The sequence below is a fragment of the Chelonia mydas genome, chromosome 7 (assembly GCF_015237465.2).
Source record: "Chelonia mydas isolate rCheMyd1 chromosome 7, rCheMyd1.pri.v2, whole genome shotgun sequence".
NCBI lineage: Eukaryota > Metazoa > Chordata > Testudines > Cheloniidae > Chelonia > Chelonia mydas.
In genome coordinates, this window is record NC_057853.1 from 213,489 (window position 1) to 238,672 (window position 25,184).

At 47.5% G+C, this 25,184-nt stretch overlaps 1 protein-coding gene across 6 annotated transcripts in view; it reads left to right on the forward strand.

Annotated features, from left to right (window-relative positions):
- Nucleotides 1–25,184, forward strand: part of PLXNB1 (plexin B1) — a 193,191-nt gene that overhangs the window by 91,707 nt on the left and 76,300 nt on the right. For 4 of the 6 annotated variants that reach the window (XR_006292568.1, XM_037903867.2, XM_037903868.2 and 1 more), the window contains 5 exons: nt 223–405; nt 6,278–6,406; nt 7,187–7,258; nt 23,032–23,132; nt 24,701–24,833. Coding sequence is in view for 5 of the 6 variants with exons in the window: in XM_037903867.2 (XP_037759795.1) it covers nt 223–405; nt 6,278–6,406; nt 7,187–7,258; nt 23,032–23,132; nt 24,701–24,833 (618 nt within the window). In the remaining variant the exon portion in view is untranslated. The remainder of the gene's footprint in view (nt 1–222; nt 406–6,277; nt 6,407–7,186; nt 7,259–23,031; nt 23,133–24,700; nt 24,834–25,184) is intronic. The other 2 variants (XM_037903869.2, XM_043552454.1) reach the window with 2 other exon arrangements.

A 25,184-nucleotide genomic window follows, 5' to 3' on the forward strand; every position in this document is an offset into this window, starting at 1 on the left:
TGGGTTTATCCCTTAACCTCTCTGTGCCTCACCTTCCTTTGTAAAGTGGGGATAATACTATCTGCCTCCAAGGGAGTTTAAGGCTCAATTAATTTACATTTGGGATGCACACTGAGATGCCTGGGTGGAAGGGGATAGGGAGGGCAAGGGAGTAATAGATGTTAAAGATCCTGGTTTCCTTTTTGGAATGGTCTCTCCTTTCTTCTTTCCTGACCCACAAAGGACACTTTGGACGCGTACCCCTGCGGCTCGGACCACACCCCCAGTCCCATGGCCAGTCGGGTGCCTCTTGAAACAGCCCCCACCCTGGAGAAGCCGGAGGCCCGTCTGACTGCTGTGGCCGTGAATGTGGAAGATGGCCACACCATTGCTTTTCTGGGGGACAGCAGAGGCCAACTGCACAAGGTAGGAGTTGGCTTGAACTGGCAGCATGAAGAAAAGGCGTTACTGATGAGGGTCAGGCATGGAGTGGTGCAACTGAGGTGCTCCTATTGCATGCTGGAGTCCTAAACACAGAAGTGTCAGATCCCCAGAGGTGGTGGAAGCTCACTTTGAATGGGGGTGGAGCTGAGGTACATACCTGGGGGGAGGGCAGTGTGATGTCCTAGGAGGGCGCACAGGAGCAAAGGGAGCTAGAGGTAGTTGTGGGGAGGAGGGAGGATGGTAGGGAGAGCTGTGGGAGGCCCAGAGGAGCAGGGGGTGACTCCCTGCAGAGCCCATCCCACCCCTGCCTTCTCCCTATGTTTGCCTAGCTGGGGGCTCTGTTGTCTGGACGGCTTTTCTACCTAGCTCCCAACATTGCCCAGCTCCAGTTCTGCCCTGGACTTCCGGTGGATCTGGTCCCTGAGCTCACTTGCCTGGTCCAGCTGTTACGCTTATAAAAAGCACCCGGGATCTTTTTCAAGGGAAAAGGCAATATGCCGCGTTTATTGGAGATACAACAATTAGCATATGCATTCAATCACACGCGCACAATGTCCCACCAGTTGATGTTATAGTTACCAGTCCAGAGTCTGGATCAATCTAGTGTCCAGCTAGGTTGATCATGGGTAGAGAGGAGCCGGGTTCTGTCGGTCCCAACACGATGCTCTAGGGAAGTCTTGGCCGGACAAACCCAAAGTTTCATGGCAAAGCAACCTGTTTATATTGATTTTCCTTCATTGGGACCAATGAGTTTTGCACCATCATGCTCTAATCAGTTGCCGTTTGAGAGCTTGTTTTCTTCTCATCCTTTATCTTGTTCTTTCATCAGTCTCTCAGGGAGTTACCCCATGCTGATTTTGATCACAGCTATCTTGTCCCCATTGATGGGTGCCTGCCACATCTTTTAGAGTTGTCAATCTGCCCCCTTCTGACATCTCAGTAGGGCGTGTTGCAATCTCCTGGTGCCTTTACGTCCATCCTCGATTCCTCTGTAGAACATCTGGTCTGGTGATGGCCTTCACGCTTGTCTTCTAGCAAACACATTCCTCATTCACACACACAAAACAGGATTGATTTACACAGAGCATTTGAACAGGAAAATCAAATTGCAATGCAGGAGAAAACAATCATTACATTCTTTTACTTGACAGGTTTCAGAGTAACAGCCGTGTTAGTCTGTATTCGCAAAAAGAAAAGGAGTACTTGTGGCACCTTAGAGACTAACCAATTTATTTGAGCATAAGCTTTTGTTAGTCTCTAAGGTGCCACAAGTACTCCGATTCTTTTACTTATTTCAAAATGCTAAATTTACAACAAAATGGTGACCCTAAAGGTCTGTCACTACCTTGAAATCAGCTTCAGACACAAGATTCTGGCTGATGCATCTTTACCAATGGCACACTAGGCCATTCCTTTTTGCTTTCAGAAAGGGTGGCTGGGAGGGTATGGTCAAATCATACGTCAATACATTTAATGCATGCTACATTATTATTCTTTATCCTTCATTCTAAATTATACAAAATACAAACATAAAATCCTACTACTACACAGCTTTAGCATCCCAGGTACCCTCTGTGCTGACCCACCTCTGAGTGCCCCCTGACGGGACCCAGCACCTGCTGGCTTGGAGGACCCTTTGTATCCAGGGAGGGGAGGGAACCCCCTGGCCCAGGACTGGAGCCCTCCACCAGCACTGGAATTGGGGCCCCACTCAGCCCCTGCACGGAGGCTGGGAAGTGGTTAGAATTGGCAGAAGTAGCAGAATGCTGTTCCCATTCCCCAAAAAAGTGCTGGAAGTGTATTCCAGAGCACTCCGGCAGGACTGGAACACTGTCCTATTGTGTGCCCATTGTTTCTTTCTCTCTAGGAGGAAGGATGCACTTGTGGTACATGTCTAGGAGTTGGGATCTGGCTTTGGTTCCCAGATTTTCCACTGACTCCATTGAAGTGACGTGTCACCTCTGTTCCTCGATTTCTTCCTCGCAAATTGGGGACATTAATGCTGATCTACTTCACTGGGGCTTGAGAAAGACTGCAGAGAATCATAATTCCCAAAGTAGAACTGTTTTGTCACTCAGATCAATTATTGTGACAAGCCTACAAGAAGACACTGAATTGTCCTGCCTCCCTGTGATGTTTGTCACTCACATGCCACAATCTATTATTACTAAGAGCTGAAACAAATTCTGTCTTGCCCATTCTTTGTTCCAGAGAAGTAAGTCTCTGCTGGATAGCAGTGCCATCTGATGGATTGTTCTCAAACTCAGCATGCTCTCAGTTAAGAATAAGTAAGGCTACAATTTAGTCATGGGTATTTTTAGTAAAAGTCATGGGCAGGTCACAGGCAATAAACAAAAATTCACAGTCCGTGACCTGTTCGTGACTTGTACTGTAAATACCCCTGACTAAATGTTAGCTGGGGGGGGTCTACTGCTCGGAGGGGAGGGGGAAGAGGCCTGGGGAGGGGCGCTTCTTCGGGGGGAGCCCTCGGGGCTGCTGCCTGGGGGGAGGCTGGGGCCAGTGGCACCAGCTGTGGGGGGCTGCCCCCGGGGCTGCTGCTCGGGCAGTCCCCAGGGCCAGCTGCAGCAGCTGCTGCTCGGGCAGTCCCCAGGGCCAGCTGCCTGAGCAGTGGCCAGTGCAGCTGGTCACGGAGCCTCTCCAGCAGTGGCCAATGTGGCTGTCCCTGGGGCCAGCTGCTTGGGCGACCCCGGGGTCAGCCACACTGGCCGCTGCAGAAGTCACAGAGGTTATGGAATGTCACGGAATACTTAACTTCCGTGACCTTCATGACTGATATGGATCCCTAAGAATAAGCAGAACTGCTTATACAAAACACATTTTCAGTTATAATCTTCTCTGAGCCAGTGCTGGTGCTACTCTGCAAAGCTTATAAGAGCTGTACTCTACTCTTGCTTTAAACCTCTTCTTTGAGTGTCTAGCTCTATGATTGCTACTGAGTGTTTGAGTCTGCCGTATAAATACATAAATTTGTAACACAAAGAAAAAGTCCTCTATCCTGGGCCTGAATCTGAAAATAATTACCCTTTTAAAAAAAACCCTTCATTTTCCCCAAACCACAAAATAATAATACCCCAACCCACCCACAATTACTAGTGATCTTTCTTAGGTTAATGGCACCCATTACCATAGTATCTGAGCACCTGAGATCTTTAATGTGTTTATCCTCACAATACTGCAGTGAGATAGTGTAATGCTATTATCCCATTTTACAGATGGGAAACTGAGGCACAGAGTGACTAAGGCCAAGACCCACAAATGACCCACTTCCTAACAATGGAAGGAGCCTGAATACCTTTGGGAATCTGGGCCCAAGTGACTTACACATGGTCATATAGGAGTTTGTGCAAGAGGAGGGAATTGACTCTGGGTTTCCTAAGTTCCAGGCTAGCATACTAACTATTCAGCCATTCTTCATCCCTTTTGTGTCTAGTATTATAACTGTCTTTGAATATATAGGTGAGGCCTTGTAGCAGGGCCAGGTTGCTGACAGGTTAGTGCAATCTGAGATCAGCAATGAGAATAAATTCCAAATGGAGGCCCCTCATGGAGAATACTCTGCTGGCAGTTCCCTCTCTCTTATACCAACAGGACAACCATTCAGGTGCCTTTACTGGCCACAGTTACAGCAGTTACTGGCCACAGTCCAGGTGCTTATATAGTCGTTTTTGACCGTATCATTAGAGCCTCAGAAGCATTGAATTGTTCCTCACAAATCCCCTGAAATAAAGAATATTCTTTGTTACATATGGAGAGCTGAGGCACAGAGTGATTTGCCTGAGGTCACACACAGCCTGTGACAGAGCTCTGAACAGAACCCAGGTGTCCTGAGTTCCAGTCCAGAGCCTTAACCACATGGTCATCCTTCCTCAGTGCAATATAACATAAGGCATTTAGGTCTCTATAGACCAAACTTAACTCCTATAAATTTCCCCTGGAAACCAGTAGGCAGCCAGTACAGGCCCTAGAACAAAGGTTCCACATGCTGCTAGCAGGAGGCACCCTGTGTACCAGTTAGGTTATCACATTTTCCACACTTCAGTTTCTGGGTTGATTTGAGATATACCTCCAGACAGAGCATGTTGCTGTGTCTATTGTCAAGCTCACGAAAGCTTATGCTCAGATAAATTTGTTAGTCTCTAAGTTGCCACAAGTCCTCCTTTTCTTTTTGTCAAGACATAGAGATTCATAGCTGAAAGAGATGGTCCCAATCTCATAGCCCCATGCACAGGGGTGAAAGTAACTTAAAAGTCTTACTGGTACGGGGGCCCAGCTCCAGGCCCCTGGAAGGGGTGCGGCCTCAAGCAGAAGGGGTCTGGCTGCGGGGGTCATCGGCTATGTACAGGCCTGTACTGGCAGCCACTTCTTACCGGTGTGCCATACCGGCCCATACCAGCCCACTTTCACCTCTGCCCACGTAACAAAGAAGAGTAATTTTCACCACTGCTGTTTACATGGTAGCTGCAAAGCAGCGTAGGTTCAACTGAACCCCCTGAATGCAAACTTATGTGACACATGATGGTAAAACCACCTCAGCTAACAGGAAAGATCTTTTCCTCACTACATCTTCTCGCGGTTTTCCCCAACATTTCCCTGCCTTGTCTCCCCCTTCCTAGTACCAGAAGGACCAAGATCCAAAACTCTCACCACCAACCCCCCACTCCAGACCTCAGTGTTCCCAGTAAGCAGCAGTAGCACTGGTGGATGTGATTACAGCATGTTCTCTCATGATGGGTTTCAGAGTAACAGCCGTGTTAGTCTGTATTCGCAAAAAGAAAAGGAGTACTTGTGGCACCTTAGAGACTAACCAATTTATTTGAGCATAAGCTTTTGTGAGCTACAGCTCACTTCATCGGATGCATACTGTGGAAAGTACAGAAGATCTTTTTATACACACAAACCATGAAAATTTTCATGGTTTGTGTGTATAAAAAGATCTTCTGGTTTGTGTGTATAAAAAGATCTTCTGTACTTTCCACAGTATGCATCCGATGAAGTAAGCTGTAGCTCACGAAAGCTTATGCTCAAATAAATTGGTTAGTCTCTAAGCTGCCACAAGTACTCCTTTTCTTCTCTCATGATGGTCACTCAGTGGCTTGATGACTAGTTCTTTCCACAGCAAGTTTACGGTTTCCAGATACCCATGACTGACCACCTCAGCTCTTCTCTCAGGGCTTTCATGGAACTGGTGTGGCCAGGATGGGGCATCCTACACCCTGTGAACACAAACTATCCTGAAAAATCATGTGGTTTAAGCACCACATGAGTCAATAGCTTTGTCCAGGAGGTGGCAATTATTTCCCTGCTAATTTCATTCATTCACTTTTCTCCCATCCACCAGACCACTTGTTCACTTATTAACTCGTCCACTCATTTTTGCACTCCCCTCTGCCTGTTCAGATGTCTCCCCATCAGCCCTCAAACCTGTTGGCAAAAGCTCACTTTCCCCTTCGTCTGCTGACATACCTACCTACTCATCCATTCGTATATCTCCTTTCCCTGTTATTGTTATACATTTCTATACACTTCTATACATTCTATAGCACTTTTCTACACATTCTATATGCTTCTATACATTCTATAGCACCATTCTATACACTTCTATACATTTCTATAGCACTTCTGTTACATTTCTATAGCACCTAGGGGCACCAATCAGGCTGTGGGAGCCGATTGGGCACTGTACAGATACTCAGTAAAGAGACTGTCTCTGCTCCAGAGTGATTACAGTCTAGTTTATGACTAGATGTAACAAGGAGATACAACAAACAGCAGCTGGCCACCTACTTCACTCTTCATTTTGCCTGCCTGCTGACTACAACTCTGTCTCTTACAGGTGTATTTAGGAGCAATGGGAGAAGCTAATACATATGCTTCTCTAGTCATCCACTTGAACAGCATGGTGAGTGGAGACCTGCTATTTGACCAGTCGCAGCAGAACCTGTACGTCATGACCCAGTCAATGGTGAGATCAATGAAATCCCTACTGCAAAGGAATGAAAGCATTTAGGGCCCACAGTACTTCCTGAGGGAAAGTGGTGTCTGTAGTCAGCCTCATGCTGTGGTCATAGGGGCCTGGCCTCACGCCATGGCTGTAAAATATGATGGGAATCCTGCCATCCCAGGGATTGGTCTCTCAGCCCTTGTACATCCCTGTGCACCAGTTATGTCAGCAATGATGGATGAGCGTAAAAGGGAGTTGTTACACTACAGAGACCAACAGTTAGATAGTAACAGATATGTTAGCAGTGTGGAGAAAAAGGCCTAGGGTCTGTAAGAGGGCAAGCTCCTTTCCCGCCTTGGGGTCACTCCCAAACAGTCTTGCATGCCTCTTAATTGTCTACACTTCTGTGAGTTTTTATTTATGTAACCACCACCAAGTGCTGGAAATGGCCCAACTTGATTATCATACACATTGTAAAGAGAGTGGTCACTTTGGATGGGCTATTACCAGCCGGAGAGTGAGTTTGTGGGGCGGAGGGTGAGAAAACCTGGATTTGTGCTGGAAATGACCCAACTTGATTATCATACACATTGTAAGGAGAGTGATCACTTTAGATAAGCTATTACCAGCAGGAGAGTGGGGTGGGAGGAGGTATTGTTTCGTGGTCTCTGTGTATATAATGTCTTCTGCAGTTTCCACAGTATGCATCCGATGAAGTGAGCTGTAGCTCACGAAAGCTTATGCTCAAATAAATTGGTTAGTCTCTAAGGTGCCACAAGTACTCCTTTTCTTTTCACCAAGCCATCGTCGCAATCCCTGTGCACCACATCTACCTACAGTGTCCTTCAATCCTCAGCTCTCTCTCCAGGGAGGGTAAGAGACCTCACCAGCTGGTGACCTAGCTTCCCCTAGGTTCTGCTAGCCCCTGTCTCCTCCTTTCCACTTCCTTCCTGTGCTTTTTAACTACCATTTCAGCTGATGGGATAATTAGCCCCTTAACTCATCAACCCACAATGTGATTAGGTCATTTTAAATCTTCCACACCTCATACAGGGCTTCTCTGGGAGAACCAGTTAGTGCTAAGTAACCAGAATACTGGGTCAGCTGTTGGCTCTCAGCACTTTTGTCACAGGGTTCATGAAGCACTGGAGCCTTCTAATGATTGTGTGTGTTAGACCAGTGGCTCTCAACCTTTCCAGACTCCTGTACCCCTTTCAGGAGTTGGATTTATCTTACGAACCCCAAGTTTCACCTTACTTAAAAACTACTTGCTTACAAAATCATACATAAAAATACAAGAGTCACAGCACACTATTACTGAAAAATTGCTTACTTTCTCATTTTTATCACATAATTGTAAAATAAATTGGAAAATAAATATTGTACTTACATTTCAGTGTGTTTATACTGCTCTATATACAAGTCGTATGAAATTTAATTTGTACTGACTTCGCAAGTGCTTTTTATTTAGCCTGTTGTAAAACTAGACAAATATCTGGATTAGTTGATGTACTCTCTGGAAGACCTTTGTGTACCTTCAGGGGTACACGTACCCCTGGTCGAGATCCACTGTTTTACACTCCACTTAGCAGGAGCAGACAAATCTCTTGGTTCAAAACTGACAGAACTTGTTAGATGGGCATTAAACTAGGTGGAAAAGAGAGAGCTTTATTTAACTCAAAATGTGGCGTATGCCTTCAGTTTTCAATAGTGAAGTAGAAGATGGAGCTCTTGTACAATAGAAGGTGAATAATTAGGAGACATAATGAACAAAACTGTGTATGGCCATATATAAGGAGTTTGGGGAATAAACAAGAAGAGTTGAGATCAATGGCTGGAACCTGAAAATAATTCTCACAACAGGAACAGTTGCAATCCATGCAGGAAAGGGGGACTGGGGAAGCAAAGCTGTGTGGCAAACCTATCTTCAGAAATGAGAGGCTCAGTCTAATCAGATGAGGGATAAAGATACAAGGAATGACAACTAAATGAGAAACCACAGTGAGCATCAGCTGCAGCCTTGCCCCCTTCCCTCCCTCATGCAATCCCTAGGCTAGAGCAACATTTGAGGAGCTTGGAACTGCAGGATTGTGATACCTGTTAGATAAAAATCCATCTGAGCATGGCTTATGTTCGGAAGAGTCCAGTTTTCTGAGCTAGAAAGCAAAAGATCCAACTAAAGGAGAAGCTACCCTGGCGTTATTGCTTACCAGTAGGAAAGAATTGACTGAAAATGTGGGAAAGGTTGATGCTAGTAAGCACAGCAATATAAGACAACTGGACTTGAGGAAAGCAAATTTGGGGAATGAAGACACTTATAAAACTTGGGAGGCGGTATTAAAATCCATGAGTGGAGGAAGGTTGAAGAATCCTAAAATACACCCAAAGGAAAGCACAAGAAGCAATGATTCCTGTGATAAAGAAGAATACAAATAATATGTGGCTAACATGCCTTCATAAAGAATTGGGCCAGAAATATATGAGTAAAAATGGGAACCGAACAGAATACACAGTGCTAAAATTGTGCAGGAAAAGATCCGGGCACCCAAATCAGAATAACTTAATGCTGCCAAGGTGGTGAGAGGCACGCTAATGTACTTGGGGAGAGCAGGCTCAAAAGAGTCCCCTGAGGTTTCTTGCACAGATGGTGGAGGGATGTGATCACACCCAGTTATTTACATTGGGTGTCTTCAGCCCAGACCCCAGCTCCTTACAACTTGCAAGGGGTCCTTGCCCTCTGCAGGCCTTCTTACATCTTTGGCTTTCCCTGGGAGTTCGCTGCACCCTTTGTAGGGTTGGGGTGAATGATGCCCAGCTGGAAGTTCCCTCTGTGGCTCCAGGAGTCCCACCAGCAGCTTCCTGCTTAGGGCACTCCCACTCCTCTCCCTCCAGTTGCTTGCAGATTCCTCTGTTTTAAAGGTCTCCTCCTTGCCATATGTGACTGACAGGTCTGGAGGGGTGGAGCTAGCCCTGCCCCCAGGGCCTCTGTCACTTTCCTAGCCATTGTGGGGACTATACACCCCATCACAAGGCCCATTAATAAATGAAGTATATTAAATTAGCAATTATTGCAAAATGGCTGAGAAACTGAATGAGTTTTTAAAATCTCTTTAACCAGAAAATGGTTTGGGCAATTAGGAAGTAATTGTCAATAGGGCTGCAGACAAAAAGCAGACAAGAGACTGAAACTAGTCGTCATGGCGATACGATAATACAGAGGTGTTCAGTCAGACAAGGCCCAGCCCTGCTATCTGCAGCCCCCAACATGATATAGTGCAGGTCTTCTTCAAGTGATTGCTCATGTGCATTACACAATAGGTGTGTGTGCTCGCCACGTGCACCGGTGCCAGAAGTTTTTCCCTCAGCAGTACCCATAGGGGAGCGCCCCTGGCGTGGCGGTGCTATGGCGCGGTATGTGGGGCGTTGTATGCTCCCCCCCACCCTCAGTTCCTTCTTGCCACCAGTGAAAGTGCTTCGAAACTGCTCTGCTCCAGCTCTGCTGTAGCTTTCCCTCTTTGGGCTTCGTTTAGTTCGTAGTTAGTTAGTACTTGTAGTTACCAGAAGAAGAAGAAAAGTAGAGTTAGAATAGATAAGTGCGCCCGGGTCAGGGCATGCCCCGCGCCCCAGGCTTTAAGTCATGCAACACTTGCAAACGGTCTGTGCTTGTGAGTGATCCGCACACTGACTGGGTTTACACTGTCCAGGAAAACCCACCTCAGCGACCGCTGCAAAATTTGCAGATCTTTTAAGCCTTGGACCAAGAAGGAGCGGGACATACGGCTCCGAGCCATTTGATGGAGTCAGCCCGACACCACTACACCACTCTAATTTGGCACTGAGCAACGCAGCATTGGTGCGCGGTGACCCAGCGATGCCTTCCACCAGTCAGCACCGCTCCGCGTCCACGGGACACTCTAAAAAGATGAAGAAGAGGTCTTCTCCGTCAGGGCACTGGGGCAAGGCTGGGGGCGAGACTAGACCCAGGTTGGGCAGCTCTCGTTCCCCATCGAACTCCTGGCCTCCGACTAAAGTCAAGCAGTGTAGCCCGGCCCGCTCTGAGCCGACCTCCCCGGATGCCAGTGGCCACATTCGGGGTGTCCTCCACGCTGGAGACCCGTTAGGCGGCTCAAGACGTTATGTCTCTACCGGTTCCAGTTGTGCCAATGCCAGCGGCTCTCCAGTCCAGAGGGAAGTCAGTGCTCGGACCTCCACAGTCGCCGCCTGGATGGTATCGCTCACAGTCGAGGGAAAGTTCCCGATGCTGCTCTCCACACAGTGACTGTCCTGCACGCAGCCCGCACCGGTCCCGTCGGCCCCCACCAGGTTGTCTGGCTGGGTACCGAGCAGCAGGGGTTCCAGGCACAGATCCACCTCGAGGGAGTGCAGACCACACGATCAGAGCGTGCCCCACTGGGACAGATGGCACCGGAGGTCATTGGCTCCGAGAAGCTACCATAGCCCCTTGCGGTATGAACATCAATGCCGGTCACGCTCTTCATCCTGGTCGAGGTCCCTGCCACGGCACTGCTCCCGCAGCCCTAGGTGTAGATCGCCGGCACCAGGCCATCATGGATCCGCCCATTGGAGCCGTTCGCGGAGCAGCTGTTACAGACGGTACTCCCGCTCCTCCACACCAGGATCGTCTTCTCGAGCTCAGCACCACTCGCGGTGCTGTCACTCTTCCCCATCCCGGGATAGCGGTAGATCGTATGCCAGCCTGGCCTCCCTTCGAAGTTGACAGTTGGTGAGCCAGGCGAGTCAGGCGGGGAAGTCTGCTCCAACGGTGCCACAAGGCTCTGTGGCCAGCGCCCTGGTACCAATGGTCCCTGTGGGCCCCGATACAGCTCCCGGTGGTGGCTCGCTCGGTGGCTGGAGCCTCAAAAAGACCATCAGCCTCTCTCTCTCAGCCACCCAGGAAGGGGTCAGAGGAGCGCTCCTCTCCTGTTCCGTGCTCAGAAGGTGACCAAGTGGTGGCATCTGCAGCACCGGCGGGGGCGCAGAGTAACACATCCTCATCCTCCCCCGATGAGGTAATCACGGCTGCTCCTCCTCCTGTTCCTCAGGAGGACATGAAAGCCCCCCAAGAACTTTTGAAAAGGATGGCATCAAGCCTCAACCTACAAACTGAGGAGGTGGAGGAACCCTCGGACTCCCTCTTTGATGTCCTCTCAGCTAGAGCGCCAGCCAGGGTGGCTCTCCCACTCCAAGAGATGTGTTCTCGAATGCCCCGTGACAGACCCTGGCTTCCTTGCCCCCCATCTCTAAGAGGGGAGAACGGAAGTATTTCGTGCCTGCCAAAGGGCACGAGTATCTATATACCCACCCCGCCCCCAACTCTCTAGTGGTCGAGGCGGTCAACCATAAGGAGTGCCAGGGCCAACCTGCTCCTACCCCGAAGAATAAGGACTCAAGGAGACTAGACTTATTCTGTGGAAAGATTTATTTGTCCTCGAGCTTCCAACTGAGGGTGGCAAACCACCAAGCCTTGCCTAGCAGATATGAGTTTAACTTGTGGGGCTCTATGCCAAAATTTGCAGACTCCCTCCAGGAGCGTGATAAGAAGGAGTTTAAGGCTCTGGTCGAGGAGGGCACAGCTGCAGCCAGGGCGGCCCTTGAGGCAGCCTCGGACGCTGCAGATACGGCTGCACGATCTATGGCCTCCACGGTGTCCATGAGAAGAGCGTTGTGACTCCTGTTGTTGGGGTTGTCCAGCGAGGCACAGAACTTCTTGCAGGACCTTCCATTTGACAGCAGGGTCCTGTTCGCGGAACAAACAGACGTGAAGTTACACGGTCTTAAGGACTCCTGCACGACATTAAAGATGCTGTGTGTCTATGTCCCAGCCCCAGCCAGGACCAAATTCAAGTTGCAGCAAGCCCCTAGTCAGGCTACCCACTCCAAATACGAGCCCCCTTATAAAAGATCAAGAGCCTATAAAAAGTGCCCACAGCGACTGTCTTGGCCCGTGCCCCAGCCTGGGTCCTCCAAGGGCAAGCAGGCGGGTAAGCGCCAGTTTTGATGGGACACCCGGGGACGACTTACCAGTTTGTACCAGGGATCCACCCAACCTTCCCTTCTCCAACCGCTTATGTACTTTCTTCCCGGAGTGGTTGCTACTGACCTTGGACCGTTGGGTCCTCAGCACCATCTCTCGGGGCTATACCCTCCAATTTCTCTTTGCCCCACCTACCCACCCTCCCTCCCCATCCCTCTTCAGGGATGCATCTCATGAGAGCTTACTTGAGCAAGAGATGAGGTGGCTCCTTCACTTAGGAGCGGTGGAGGTGGTGCTGGCGGAGTTCAGATACAAGGGGTACTACTCCTGCTATTTCCTTATCCCGAAGGCCAAAGGGGGGCTCAGGCCCATCCTGGATCTGCAAGGCCTGAACCACTACATGGTGAAACTCAAGTTCCGCATGGTCTCTCTGGCCTCCATCATCCCCTCCCTGGATCCCATGGACTGGTACGCCGCCCTCGATCTACAAGACGCATACTTCCACATTCACATATTCGAGGGACATAGGCGTTTCCTCCATTTCACGGTAGGGCCGGAGCACTACCAGTTCACTGTCCTCCCATTTGGCTTATCAACAGCACCCAGAGTCTTCACAAAATGTATGTCTGTGGTAGTGGCCTACCTCAGGCGTCAGAGGGGTCCAGATTTTTTCCTACCTCGACGACTAGCTGGTCAAAGGCAGCTCCAGATCACAGGTATAGGATCAAGTAACACTCCTCCTGCCCATGAGCTTCACACTGGGGCTGCTGGTAAGCAGCACCAAATCCACGTTGGTACTGGTGCAACACATAGTTAATTGGTACAATTCTGGATGCGACATTGGCCAGAGCCTCCCTCCCACCGGACAGATTCGACACCTTGAGGGAGCTCATCAAGGTGGTCACGAGGTTTCCCGTGATGACCACGAGGGTGTGCCTCCAGCTCCTGGGCCATATATCGGTGTGCACGTACATGGTTCATCACATCAGACTCAGGATGCTGCCTCTTCAGCTCTGGTTGGCCTCGACATTCTCCCAGTCCAGAGACAGGCTGGACAAGGTCCTCACTGCCCTAACTCGTGCTAGCCTCCCTCCGCTGGTGGTCCACCCTGGGGAACATGCTCAGAGGGGTCCTGTTCAGGGGCTGGCCACAGACTGTGAGTTGGTGCGCGATGCGTTGGACTTGGGGTGGGGAGCCCATGTGGGAAACCTCCAGACCCAAGGCCTTTGGTCCGTGCAGGAACCAGCCCTGCACATAAAAGTCAAGGAGCTCAGGGCGGTCCGTCTAGCTTGTGTGGCCTTTTGCTCAAGCCTAGCAGACAGGGTGGTCACAGTTCTCATGGGCAACGTGGCCTTTGCGTTCTACATCAACAGACAAGGCGGGGCCCGCTTCTCAGCTCTCTGCCAGGAAGCCCTCAGGCTGTGGAACTTCTGTACAGCCCACGATATCAACCTGGAAGCCCATCGCTTACCGGGCGTCCGAAATTCTCAGGCGGATCGGCTGAGTCGGGACTTCTCCTCTCGGCACAAATCGTCGCTGCACCCAGAGGTGGTGCACAGGATTTTCCGAATGTAGGGCTCTTCGCGACCAGACACTTCGCCGGTGTCCCCATTTCTGCTCCAGGGGAGGGCTGGGCAGGGGCACGATCTCCAACGCCTTCCTTCTGTCTTGATCGGGTCAACTTTTGTATGCCTTTCCCCCAATTTCCCTGATTGGCGAGGTCTTGGAAAAGATCAAGATGGACAGGGCTCGCATCCTTCTGATCGCCCCGGCATGGCCCAGACAGCTCTGGTACAGGGCTTGGCAGTTGCCCCGCCATGGCCGTTGCCAACCCTCCCGGAACTTCTCTCCCAGGACCAAGGGCGCCTCCTCCACCCCAACCTAGCAATCCTCCACCTCACAGCATGGTTGCTCAATGGTTAGGCCAGGAGGAGAGGACCTGCTCGGAGGGAGGCCAGCGAATCCTCCTGGAGAGCACGAGGCCCTCCATGCGTCAGGCCTACTTGGCAAAACGGTCTTGGTTTTCCCGGTGGGCCGTCGATCAGGGTGTCTTGCCAGTGGATGCCCCAATCCATCTTATACTGGATTACCTCCTTCATCTCAGAGCCCAGGGTCTAGTGCCCTCATGCCATGACCAGTCGATTCCTTAAGGGCTTGGATCGCCTCTTTCCTTATGTTAGACCCCCGGTCCCCCAGGGGGACCTGAACTTGGTGCTGGCCAGACTCCATTTGAGCTGCTTGCTACATGCTCCTAGTCCCACCTCTCATGGAAAGTAGCTTTTCTTGTGGCGATCAATTAGCCATTCTTGTGGCGACCCTGCTAGAAGGGTCTCGGAGCTTCACGCCCTGACCGCCGAACCCCGGTACACCGTATTCCATAAGGATAAAGTCCAGCTCCGCCCACACCCTTCGTTTCTCCCTAAGGTGGTCTCCACCTATCATACGGGCCAGGCCATTTCCTACCCATGCTCTGTCCCAAGCCCAACACGTCCAGTGAGGAGCGCCGCCTCCACATGCTAGATGTAAGATGGGCTCTGGCCTTTTTACCTGGAACGTACGAAACCATTCAGGAAGTCTTCGCAGCTGTTCATTGCCATGGCTGAGCGCATGAAAGGGCGGCTGATATCCACTCAGCAGCTCTCCAACTGGATCACTTCATGTATCCATACTTGTTACAACCTGGCGGGAGTTCTCCCGCCACTGATTGTGAGGGCGCACTCGACTAGGGCGCAGGCCTCGTCAGCTACCTTTCTGGCTCACGTCTCTATTCAGGGCATTTGTAGGGCTGCCACGTGTTCATCGGTCCACACATTCACCTCGCACTATGCAATCGTCTCCCAAACTAGGGAGGACGCCAGGTTCGGCAAGGCAGTGCTTCATCCCAAGTGTCTGTGAACTCCAATCCACCTCCAACAGATATACCTTGGAATCACGTATTGTGGAATGCACATGAGCAATCACTCGAAGAAGAAAAGACAGTTACCTTTTCTGTAACTGGTGTTCTTCGAGATGTGTTGCTCCCTGTCCCGCCCCTGGAATCCCTGCCCCTGACTGCCCCCTGCTGCCCCATCCAACCCCTCCTTTCCTTCCTGACTGCCCGCCCCCCGGGACCCCTGCCCCAATTCAACCCCCTGTTCCCCACCCTCTGACCACTCCCCAAACTCCCCTGCCCTCTATCCAACCCTCCCTGCCCCCTTACCGTGCTGCCTGGAGCACCGGTGGCTGGATCACGCACCATGCAGCACAGAGCACTGGGTCAGGCTGGGCTCTGCAGCTGCGCTGCCCAAGGAGCTCACAGCCCCGCCGCTCAGAGGATTGAGCCGACGGCGCAGTGAGCGGAGGCTGTGGGTTAGGGGCTGGGGGCGAGCCTCCCAGGCCAGGAGCTATGGGGCCGGGCAGGAGAGTCCTGTGGGCCGTAGTTCAGCCACCTCTGTGTTAGTGGACTTCCCTCTTATCCCATGACTGATAACTTTGCTTAAGACCTTTTGGTGAGGAAACTTGTCAAAGGCTTTCTGAAAGTCCAAGTACATTATATTCATTGGATCACCCTTGTCCAATATGTGTTGACCCCACGTCAAAGAATTCTAATAGATTGGTGAGGCATGATTTCCCTTTACAGAAGCCATGTTGGCTCTTTCCCAATTTACCTTCATTTGTGTGTTTGATAATTCTGTTCTTTACTATAGTTTCAACCAGTTTCCCTGGTACTGAAGTTAGGCTTACTGCCTTATAATTGCCAAGATGGCCTCTGGAGCCATTTTAAAAAATTGGCTTTACATTAGCTATCCTCCAATCAGCTGGTACAGAGGCTAATTTAAGCGATAAGTTACATATCACATTTAGTAATTCTGAAGGAACTCAAATGTGAAACTGCAGAACATTTGGGTGAATACCCTCTGGTCCTGGTGATTTATTGCTATTTAATTTATCAATTTGTTCCAAAACCTCCTCTATTGACACCTCAATCTGAGACAGTTCCTCAGATTTGTCACTTAAAAAGAATAGCTCAGATGTGGAAATCTCCCTCTCGTCATCTGCAGTAAAGATTGAAGCAAAGAATTAATTTAGTGTCTCCTCTTCAAGTGATCCTCTGATCCTTCAAGTGATCCACCCCGTGTCGCCCATTCCCAGCTTCTGGTAAACAGAGGCTAGGGACACTTCAGAGTATGGTTTTGCATCCGTGCCCATCCTGGCTAACAGCCATTGATGAACCATCTCCTTAGCAGTCTTGTCTTCCTTGACTGCCTTGAGTGTTAAAGTACACACCAACACAACCTCAACTCTGCCCTGCCCCCTTGCCATTCTCAAGCTCCAGGGAATTAACTGCATTCTGCATTCACTGTGTTAAGAATAGCTATACTGAATAGTGGAGGCATTAGCTGGAGCAGCTTGATAGAGATGTGATTGTGATCTGAAGAGGTCTGGAGATTACTTTGAGGAGCATCACAGAGCTGTGAATGTGATATGAGGACATCTAAATCTTTGCTCCACCGTATGTGATCAAAGGAATGCATCAGTTAAGCACTGAGTTGTGTAGGTTGTGTCAGGAGGTGGGGTACAGGGCTCTGCTTGCCATGGGAATTGTCAGCAGTGAGGTGGGATATGAAACCCTGTCAGTGTGGTTAATGATAGGTAAATTAAAGTGTAATGTTAGGTGAAATCCTATGAGTAAGAATGAAGGGGGTGAGGGAGTTGTAAAATGTAACCTGTGTGTGGTTGCCCAGTACTTGAGTGTAGAATAGTGTAGGTAGCTCCTGTTCAGAACAGCTGACCTAAAAACAAATTTTGCCTTAAAAAAGAGAAGGCATATTACTCTGCTACGGTTGTCACATGTCCAGTTCCCTGAGTGATATCCACTTTCTGCAAAAGCAGAGTTCAGGTATGTGAGCTATGAAAGTATTGGGTCATTACTCAAAGAGGGCAGATTTAACGTTGTGTTGGCATGTACCTTAACTCTGTGCTTCCTCTCTTTCAAAAGTTTGACTTTTGCTGAACTTGATATTCTTGAGGGCATGAGATACTACCAGGCAACCTTAACTCTGCTTAATCATGTCTTCCATCAGTGAATTTCCTAATTTTTTTTTAAAACAGAAAGAGGAATGTTTGTAGGAGTTAGTAGCCATTTAGGCAGTTGCAGTTGTCACAGATCCTAGCGAGCACTCCTTCCTGGCCATCCACTAGGACTGCTGTGAGGAGAATCCAAGCCTCTGAGCTATTGATCCCCTGGCATGTGTTACACTTCTAAAACCTCAGCAGGCTGGAGCACTGCTTCCTCCCTTGGCTTTTTTGGCACATTTCTTGGGCACTGACTCTTGGACTGCTACCACGTCTTGAAAATGGAGCTTGTCACAGGGCGCATCACTCACTGCTGGGTTGTTGCCTCCTCCTGGTATTCTGGGGATTAGCTTGAGGCTGACTCTGCCCCAACCCCAGCTGCAGTTTGCAAACTGTCAGTTCGTCTCTGCTGTCCACCTGCAACCCCTCTTGCAGCCTCAGGAACTGCAATATCCTCTTAGTGACATGACCAGAGGACCAAGCCATGATCTGAGTTCCCCCCTTCTGGGTGGGGTTAGCTCCTCAATAGTAGGAGGCAGTCTTCCCGCCCACTGTCTTGGTGCCATTCTCCCAGTGGCTGGTAGGGGAACCTGGGCCCGCCCCCTTCTCTGGGTCCCAGGGACCCTCAGTTTATCAGTCTGGGCCCTCTCTCTTTAGCCTCACTGTTCTATCCCTGGGCTGCTTCCTACTACTGGTTCCCCTTTTCTTCCTAGGCCTACCAGTTCCCAGAGCCTCCTCCCTCTTGCCAGGGAGTGACTACAGGCTGCAGTCTCCACTCATTCCTCCCTTTCTCCTGGGAGTGTCTGCCTTATCCTAGCAGCCCCTTCTGCTTTCAGCTGCCTGTGTATTCCAGCCCAGCTGAGCCTCCTTAATTAGCTACCTAATTTGTTAATTGGCCCATCTGGCTTGCATTAAACCCTGCAGGATGAATGTGCGGTAGACACCCCATCACAGGGCTTCAAACCCACCTGCCCTAGGACCCAGGATCAGCACTGACCTCAGTTACATAAACATCCCCCTCTGCCAAAACTTTGCCCCAAGGAAGTGAAGTTTGTGATGTACAGTTTAATTCTCAGGGGCATGCAGTAGTTCTGAAGCAGACAAGACGCATGCACTTTGTATAGTCTAATGCCTTTATGCTTTTTTATACTTAATCATGTAAAGCACAGGAGAGTCGAGATCATACAAAACACGAAAGATTAAATGCATGTCCCTGCCTCAGTTTCCTCAGCATTGCAGGTCATTCTTTTGGCTGGGGTATGAATCCCTTGGGTTGTCCAGAGTTCTGGTGTTATCTGGCCTCAGAAAACAGGGCAGAGACCCCCGCCTCATGAGGCTGCTAAATGCTGAGTGACCTCTTCCTTGGAGCCCCTTATCCAGCTTCTGTGACCTTGCTCTCTCTTGCCCCAAGCTGCTGCTTCTTGTCTGACTCCCCCTGTTCTTGTGTATTTGTTTATTTAAACCTCTCCTGGTCACCTGGTCTTTTTACTCTACTCCTGGTAAATTGCCACTGCTCCTACCTTCCTCCCCTCCCTTCAGAGGAGTCAGCTACACTGGTTTTCTGAGGATGCAGCTCACCCACTGTTCCCAGATGTTTTCACCTAGTCGTTAGGTCCTAAGCATCTTCTGTAGTATCTGTCTGGTGTGTAACCACTACAGGTCCTGTCAGCTATGGTGGATCCACATACATACAAGCATTCATGAGAAAGTAGGTTTTCACAGTACAACTTCACAGTATCAATCAGAATTCATAATTTATACAGCCATAACCCCAGTTCATCACCGTTCTCATCTAGATTTGCAATAGATAAACTACTGTGTGTAGTAACAAAACAACCTAGCTTTTATATAGTGCTTTTGGTCAGTATATCTCAAAGAACTTTACATCATTATCCTCATTTTACAGATGGGAAACTGAGGCTCAGGTCCATAGATCATCCACAGATTCGTAGATTCCAAGACCAGAAGAGACCATTGTGGTCATCTAGTCTGATTTCTGTATAACACAAGCCATAGATTCCCCCAAAATATTTCCTAAAGCATAGTTTAGAGAAACATCCACTGTTGATCTTAAAATTGTCAGTGATGGAGAATCTACTGTGATCCTTGGTAATTTGTTCCAATGGTTAGTTACTCTCACTATTACAAATTTACACCTTATTTCCAGTCTGAATTTGTCTATTTTCAACTTCCAGCCATTGGATTGCGTTACACCTTTCTGTGCTAGATTGAAGAGCCGATTGTTAAATATTTGTTCCCCAAGTAAGTCCTTATAGATGGTGATCAAGTTACCCTTTACCTCTTTGATAAGCTAAATAACTAGAGGTCCTTGAGTCTATCGCTATAAGGCATGTTTTCTAATCCTTTAACCATTCTCATGGCTCTTCTCTGAACCCTCTCCAATTTATCAACATCCTTCTTGAATTGTGGCAGCAGAACTGAACACAGTATTCCAGCAGCAGTCACACAAGTGCCAAACACAGAAGTCAAATAACCTCTTTACACCTACTTGAGATTCCCCCATTTGTGTATCCCAGAACTGCAATTAGCTCTTTTGGCCACAGTGTCACACGAGCTCATGTTCAACTGATTATCCACCAATTCTCAAATCTTTTTCAGTCACTGCTTCTGAGTATAGAGTCCCCCATCCAGTAAGTATGGCTGGCGTTCTTTGTTCCTAGATATATACATTTACGTTTAGCCATATTAAAATGCACATTGTTTACTTGTGCTCAGTTTACCAAGTGATCCAGAGCACTCTGAATCAGTGACCTGTCCTCTTCATTATTTACCTCTCCCCCAATTTCTGTGTCCTCTGCAAACTTTAAATAGCATAGGTCCAAGAACTGATCCCAATGGGACTCCACTAGAAACACACCCATTCAATAATGATTTCCAATTACATTTTGAGATCTGTCAGCCAGTTTTTAATCCATCTAATGTGTGCCATATTAATTTCGTATCATTCAAGTTTTAAAATGTCATGCCTACTAAGTCAAATGACTTACAGAAGTCTCCGTATGTTACATCTGCACTATTGCCTTTATCAATCAAATTTGTAATCTCATCAAAAAAAATATCAAGTTAGTTTAACAGGATCTGTTTTCCATAAACTCATGTTGGTTGGCATTAAATATATTAATCTCCTTTAATTATTTATTGAGTCCCATATCAGCCGCTCTGCAATCTTGCCGAGGTTGATGTCTGACTAACAGGCCTAAAATTACCTGGGTCATCCTATTTATCCTTATTAAAGTAGCTTTCTTCTAATCTTCTGGAACTTCCCCAGTATTCCAAGACTTTTTGAAATTTACATTAACGGCCAAGCAAGCTCCTAAATCAGCTCTTTTGAAACTCTTTGATGCAGATTATCTGGACAAACTGATTTTAAAATGTCTAACTTCAGTAGTTGCTGTTTAACATTCTCCTGAGATACTAGTGGAATAGAAAGTGTTTTATCTCATGATATGTCTACATCATCTGTTTTCTTCCAAAATATAGAACAGAAATATTTATTGAAGACATCTGCCTTTTCTGCATGGTTTATGATAATTTTGACATTTCCATCTATTAATGGACCAATACCATTGTTATGATACTTTTTGTTCCTAACATACTTAAAAAGCTCCTCCTTATTGTCCCTAATTCTGCTAGCCATAGATTTCTCCTTGTGTCCCTCTGCTTCTCTTAGCAATTTTCTACAATTCCTAGCTTCTGATTTATATTCATTGCTATCAACTTCCCCTTTCTTCCATTTGATATATAGATCTTTTAAATTTTTTATAGCTGCCTTCACTTCCCCCATAAACCAGGTCAGATTTTTAATCCTTCTTCCTCAGTTGTGGGATTATGGCTTTTTGGGCATCTATGAAAGTATTCTTAAACAATTTTGGATGATCATTTATATTTTTCTGATTAAATTCTCCCTCCCAGCTGATTTGTCTGATAATTTTTTTTCAGCTTTGTGATATTGGCATTTTTAAAGCACCAAGTATGTATTTATATCACTGGTCTGGACTTTATTCCGGGTCCGCATTAGAAATATGATCAAATCATGATCACGTGTACCTAAATTACCATTAATTTTAGTACTGTCCTTTAGTTTAGTACCTTTATCTGTCAAGCTCTAATGTAGAATTCCTCCATGTTGGCTACAACACTTGTTGATTTAGGAAAATGTCAGAGAGATGAAGAGACTTGCCTAAGGTCACTCAGCAGGCCACTGCCAGAGCCAGGAATAGTTGCAGTGTGGGGGTCTCTCGACACCATTACTGTATGATTCCTAAATGCTCCTCTCTCTCCTGTACGTTTTGTGATAGTGGAATGGGGATAATGGTCATGCTTCTAAGTGTGTAGTTGTTAACAGAGCTAGTGAGAGAAATCTCAGACATCTATATGTCCCAAAATCTTGAGAGCTTTATTACATTGGCTTAGTAAATTTATATGCATGAGAGAAGATGGGAGTGTTTCTTTTCTTCTCCAACCTCTCCCCTACCATTTCGTGCAACATGTAGCCCTTCCACCAACCCTTCCAGCTCAGACCTTTTCCAGATGTTTGCCCTACCAGGAATTTGAAGTGTCATTAGCTGAGCACAGTTTAGGATCTAAGTTGTCTGCTTATCCCCATGAGCTATCTAGGTGCCATGAAACTTCCTAAACTACAAACCTCTTGGCTTCTCTATCTTTGCATGTTCAGTGTAATCTGATTTGCTTGTGAACATTAGGCATGAGGGTAAATTAGGAGCCAAGCTCTTCGGCTAATACCATTCTGAATTTTGCTCCCCCAGAAGGCTAGTGGGTGCCATGCACTCTTTGGGGGAAACCCTCAAGTGAGTGCAAGCCTTTTATCAGGATCAGAGCCATGGTTTGATCCCCAGGTCTGGGTGAAAATATGTCAACATTAAGAAAATACTTTTTTGTGGGGATTGTATTTTGGGAAACCCTTGGTCAAAATGATCACAAATTTGGAACACCCTGGCCAGTGCCTGATGAGCCATATCAAATTTCAAGGCAATCTGAGTAACCATGTAGATTTTAGAGCACTTAAAAAAACTGAGGTTTAAACCAACAGCTGACTTATACCTTAACTATACTAGACCAGGCAGTCCACTATAATATTTATTAGGAACTGAACTGAAGCACATACTGCAGGAGGTCATCAAGGATCCATTGCATAACTCTGTACAGCAACAACTTCTGTGAGAAAAGAGGGATAAAATCTATTGTGCCTCAGTCTTTCTGTGACATTAAAATCTGACCTTTTCACAATACCAGAGTTTTCCGCTTGTGAAAAAGATTGTACTACTAGTAGTTTATATAATAGCAGCACCCGTGTCTTAGCTCTGCCTTGGCATTTTTGTAGCAGCCAACACCATCCAATGGGGCAAATTTCTCTTCCACTGATATGGGAATGGCCACTTTTGAACATTTGGCTCCTATTTCTTTAGTTTCAGATGATGTTGGTAGCTAACAGGATGTTGAATGAGCATCAGTGTCACAAGAAACATTAGGAAGAGCAGAAGTTGTAGGGCTTGTGGGTGGAGCTGCGGGGTTTTCAGCTGGAATTTCACTAGATTAATTTGTCTTTCTCTGGCAGGTGGTAAAGGTTCCCATATTAGAATGTTCACAGTACTTGGATTGTGAATCGTGTTTGACACTGAAAGATCCATACTGTGGCTGGTGTGTTCTCCAGGGACGGTAAGATCTCTGATCACTTCCTCAACAAGGCTCTTCAAAGAAATGATTAGTTGGGATTAGCTAGTTAATTTTCTTTTGTTTAGTTCTGTCCGTTTTACTTTAAAACTCCAATAAGGTACAGTATGCGATAATGTTAACTCTTCTATTCGTACATTTATATGATCTTGTGCAACATGAATTTAGACTTATATAGCCCTACTTGAAATACTGTTAGCTGCTGCATGTGGTACATACATCTCCTCTGTGTTCATTCATTCTTTAAACCCTCATCCTTCTATCATCTGATTCTGTCTCCCCACACAACCTCCCGGAAATGCCACCATTAGTCAACAGCTGCTTTTTCTCTGGCACCTTCCAGTTCCTGCAAATTGGAGCCACTGCATTTCACTCAGTTCTGCACTTCTCTTCAGTCACCATGCACTGTATTCTTCCCAGTGGATCTCAGTCTGGGTTTCACTCTGACCACAGCAAGGAAACTAGTCTGTTCCATGCAGCTAACAGCCTTCTCCTTTCTGCTGTTACTGGCTCATCCTCTCTCCTCATTCAGCCTTTGACACTCTGTTCCAGTCCTTGGTAGTGGATCCAGCAATGCTGTGAACTCCAGCTCCCATCAAACATGGTTCTGCTTCCACTTGGCTACCCTTTTCTGTCTATGTAGTGCCACAGTGTTCAGTTCATTACCCTCTGTTATGTCCCTTCTTCCTCTCAGGTTTCTCACCTCCACCTTTAATGTTAGTGGCCAGGTTTACTCAGCTGTAAATTGTAAATATAATTTACAAAATGAAGTTGTGTGCTGTATCTAATGTACCCAGTGTGGCCAAGATTCCCATTCATGCCCAAATTTGGATTCACAGAATCCTAGAATCTCAGAGTTGGAAGGGACCTCAAGAGGTCATCTAGTTCAACCCCCTGCTCAAAGCAGGACCAATCCCCAACTAAAGCATCCCGGCCAGGGCTTTGTCAAGCCTGACCTTAAAAACCTCTAAGGAAGGAGATTCCACCACCTCCCTAGGTAATGCATTCTAGTCCTTCACCACCCTCTTAGTGAAAAAGTTTTTCCCAATATCCAACCTAAACCTCCCCCACTGCAACTTGAGACCATTACTCCTTGTTCTGTTATCTGGTACCATTGAGAACAGCCTAGATCCATCCTCTTTAGAACCCCCTTTAAGGTAGTTGAAAGAAGCTATCAAATCCCCCCTCATTCTTCTCTTTTGCAGACTAAATAATCCCAGTTCCCTCAGCCTCTCCTCATAAGTCATGTGCTCCAAACCCCTAATCATTTTTGTTGCCCTCCACTGGACTCTTTCCAATTTTTCCACATCCTTCTTGTAGTGTGGGGCCCAAAACTGGACACACTACTCCAGATGAGGCCTCAACAATGCCAAATAGCACTGTTGGAGCTATTGAGGCTACATGCTTGTTGTCACTACTGTAGTTGGTGTGTATGGTTTTCCTACCACTCTTGCTGGGGAGAGTCCTGCTCACAGCAATATTGTAGCCAAAGAATACATCCCCTCCTCAGTTTTGGAGAGCACTCTGATGGTTTCCTAAATCTTTTTCTTCAGGTGCAGTCGTCGCTCTGAGTGCTCCAGATCCATAGTGAGTGAGCAGTGGCTCTGGAGTTTTAATTCTACAAAGCAATGTTTATCCATCCAGTCACTAAGCCCAGCTAATATCAGCAGAGAAGAAAAGAGAAATGTGAGCAGTGACATAGTACTTGGAAAACATACCAATGTGATAAGAATGGTGGCTTTCTCCTTTCGTGTCTGTAGATGGTTGACCACCTTCCATTCTGGTGTAAATGAGAAAATCTTCTATTGACTTCAATGGGAGCTGAATCACTAAGCTTTGGACTTCATCCAGGGTGTGCCTTACTCAGGGCACTTACGTGTCATGATGGTTTCAGGAGGGATGGGTTCCTTCATGACTTTTTCAAGTCAGATGTCTATGCATATATTATTATGAGAGTGATACATTTTGGGGGTTCTTACTTGCCTTGTGCTGCTACTGCAAAGTCTGTCCTTGGGTTGGCATGTGTAAGCATACCTA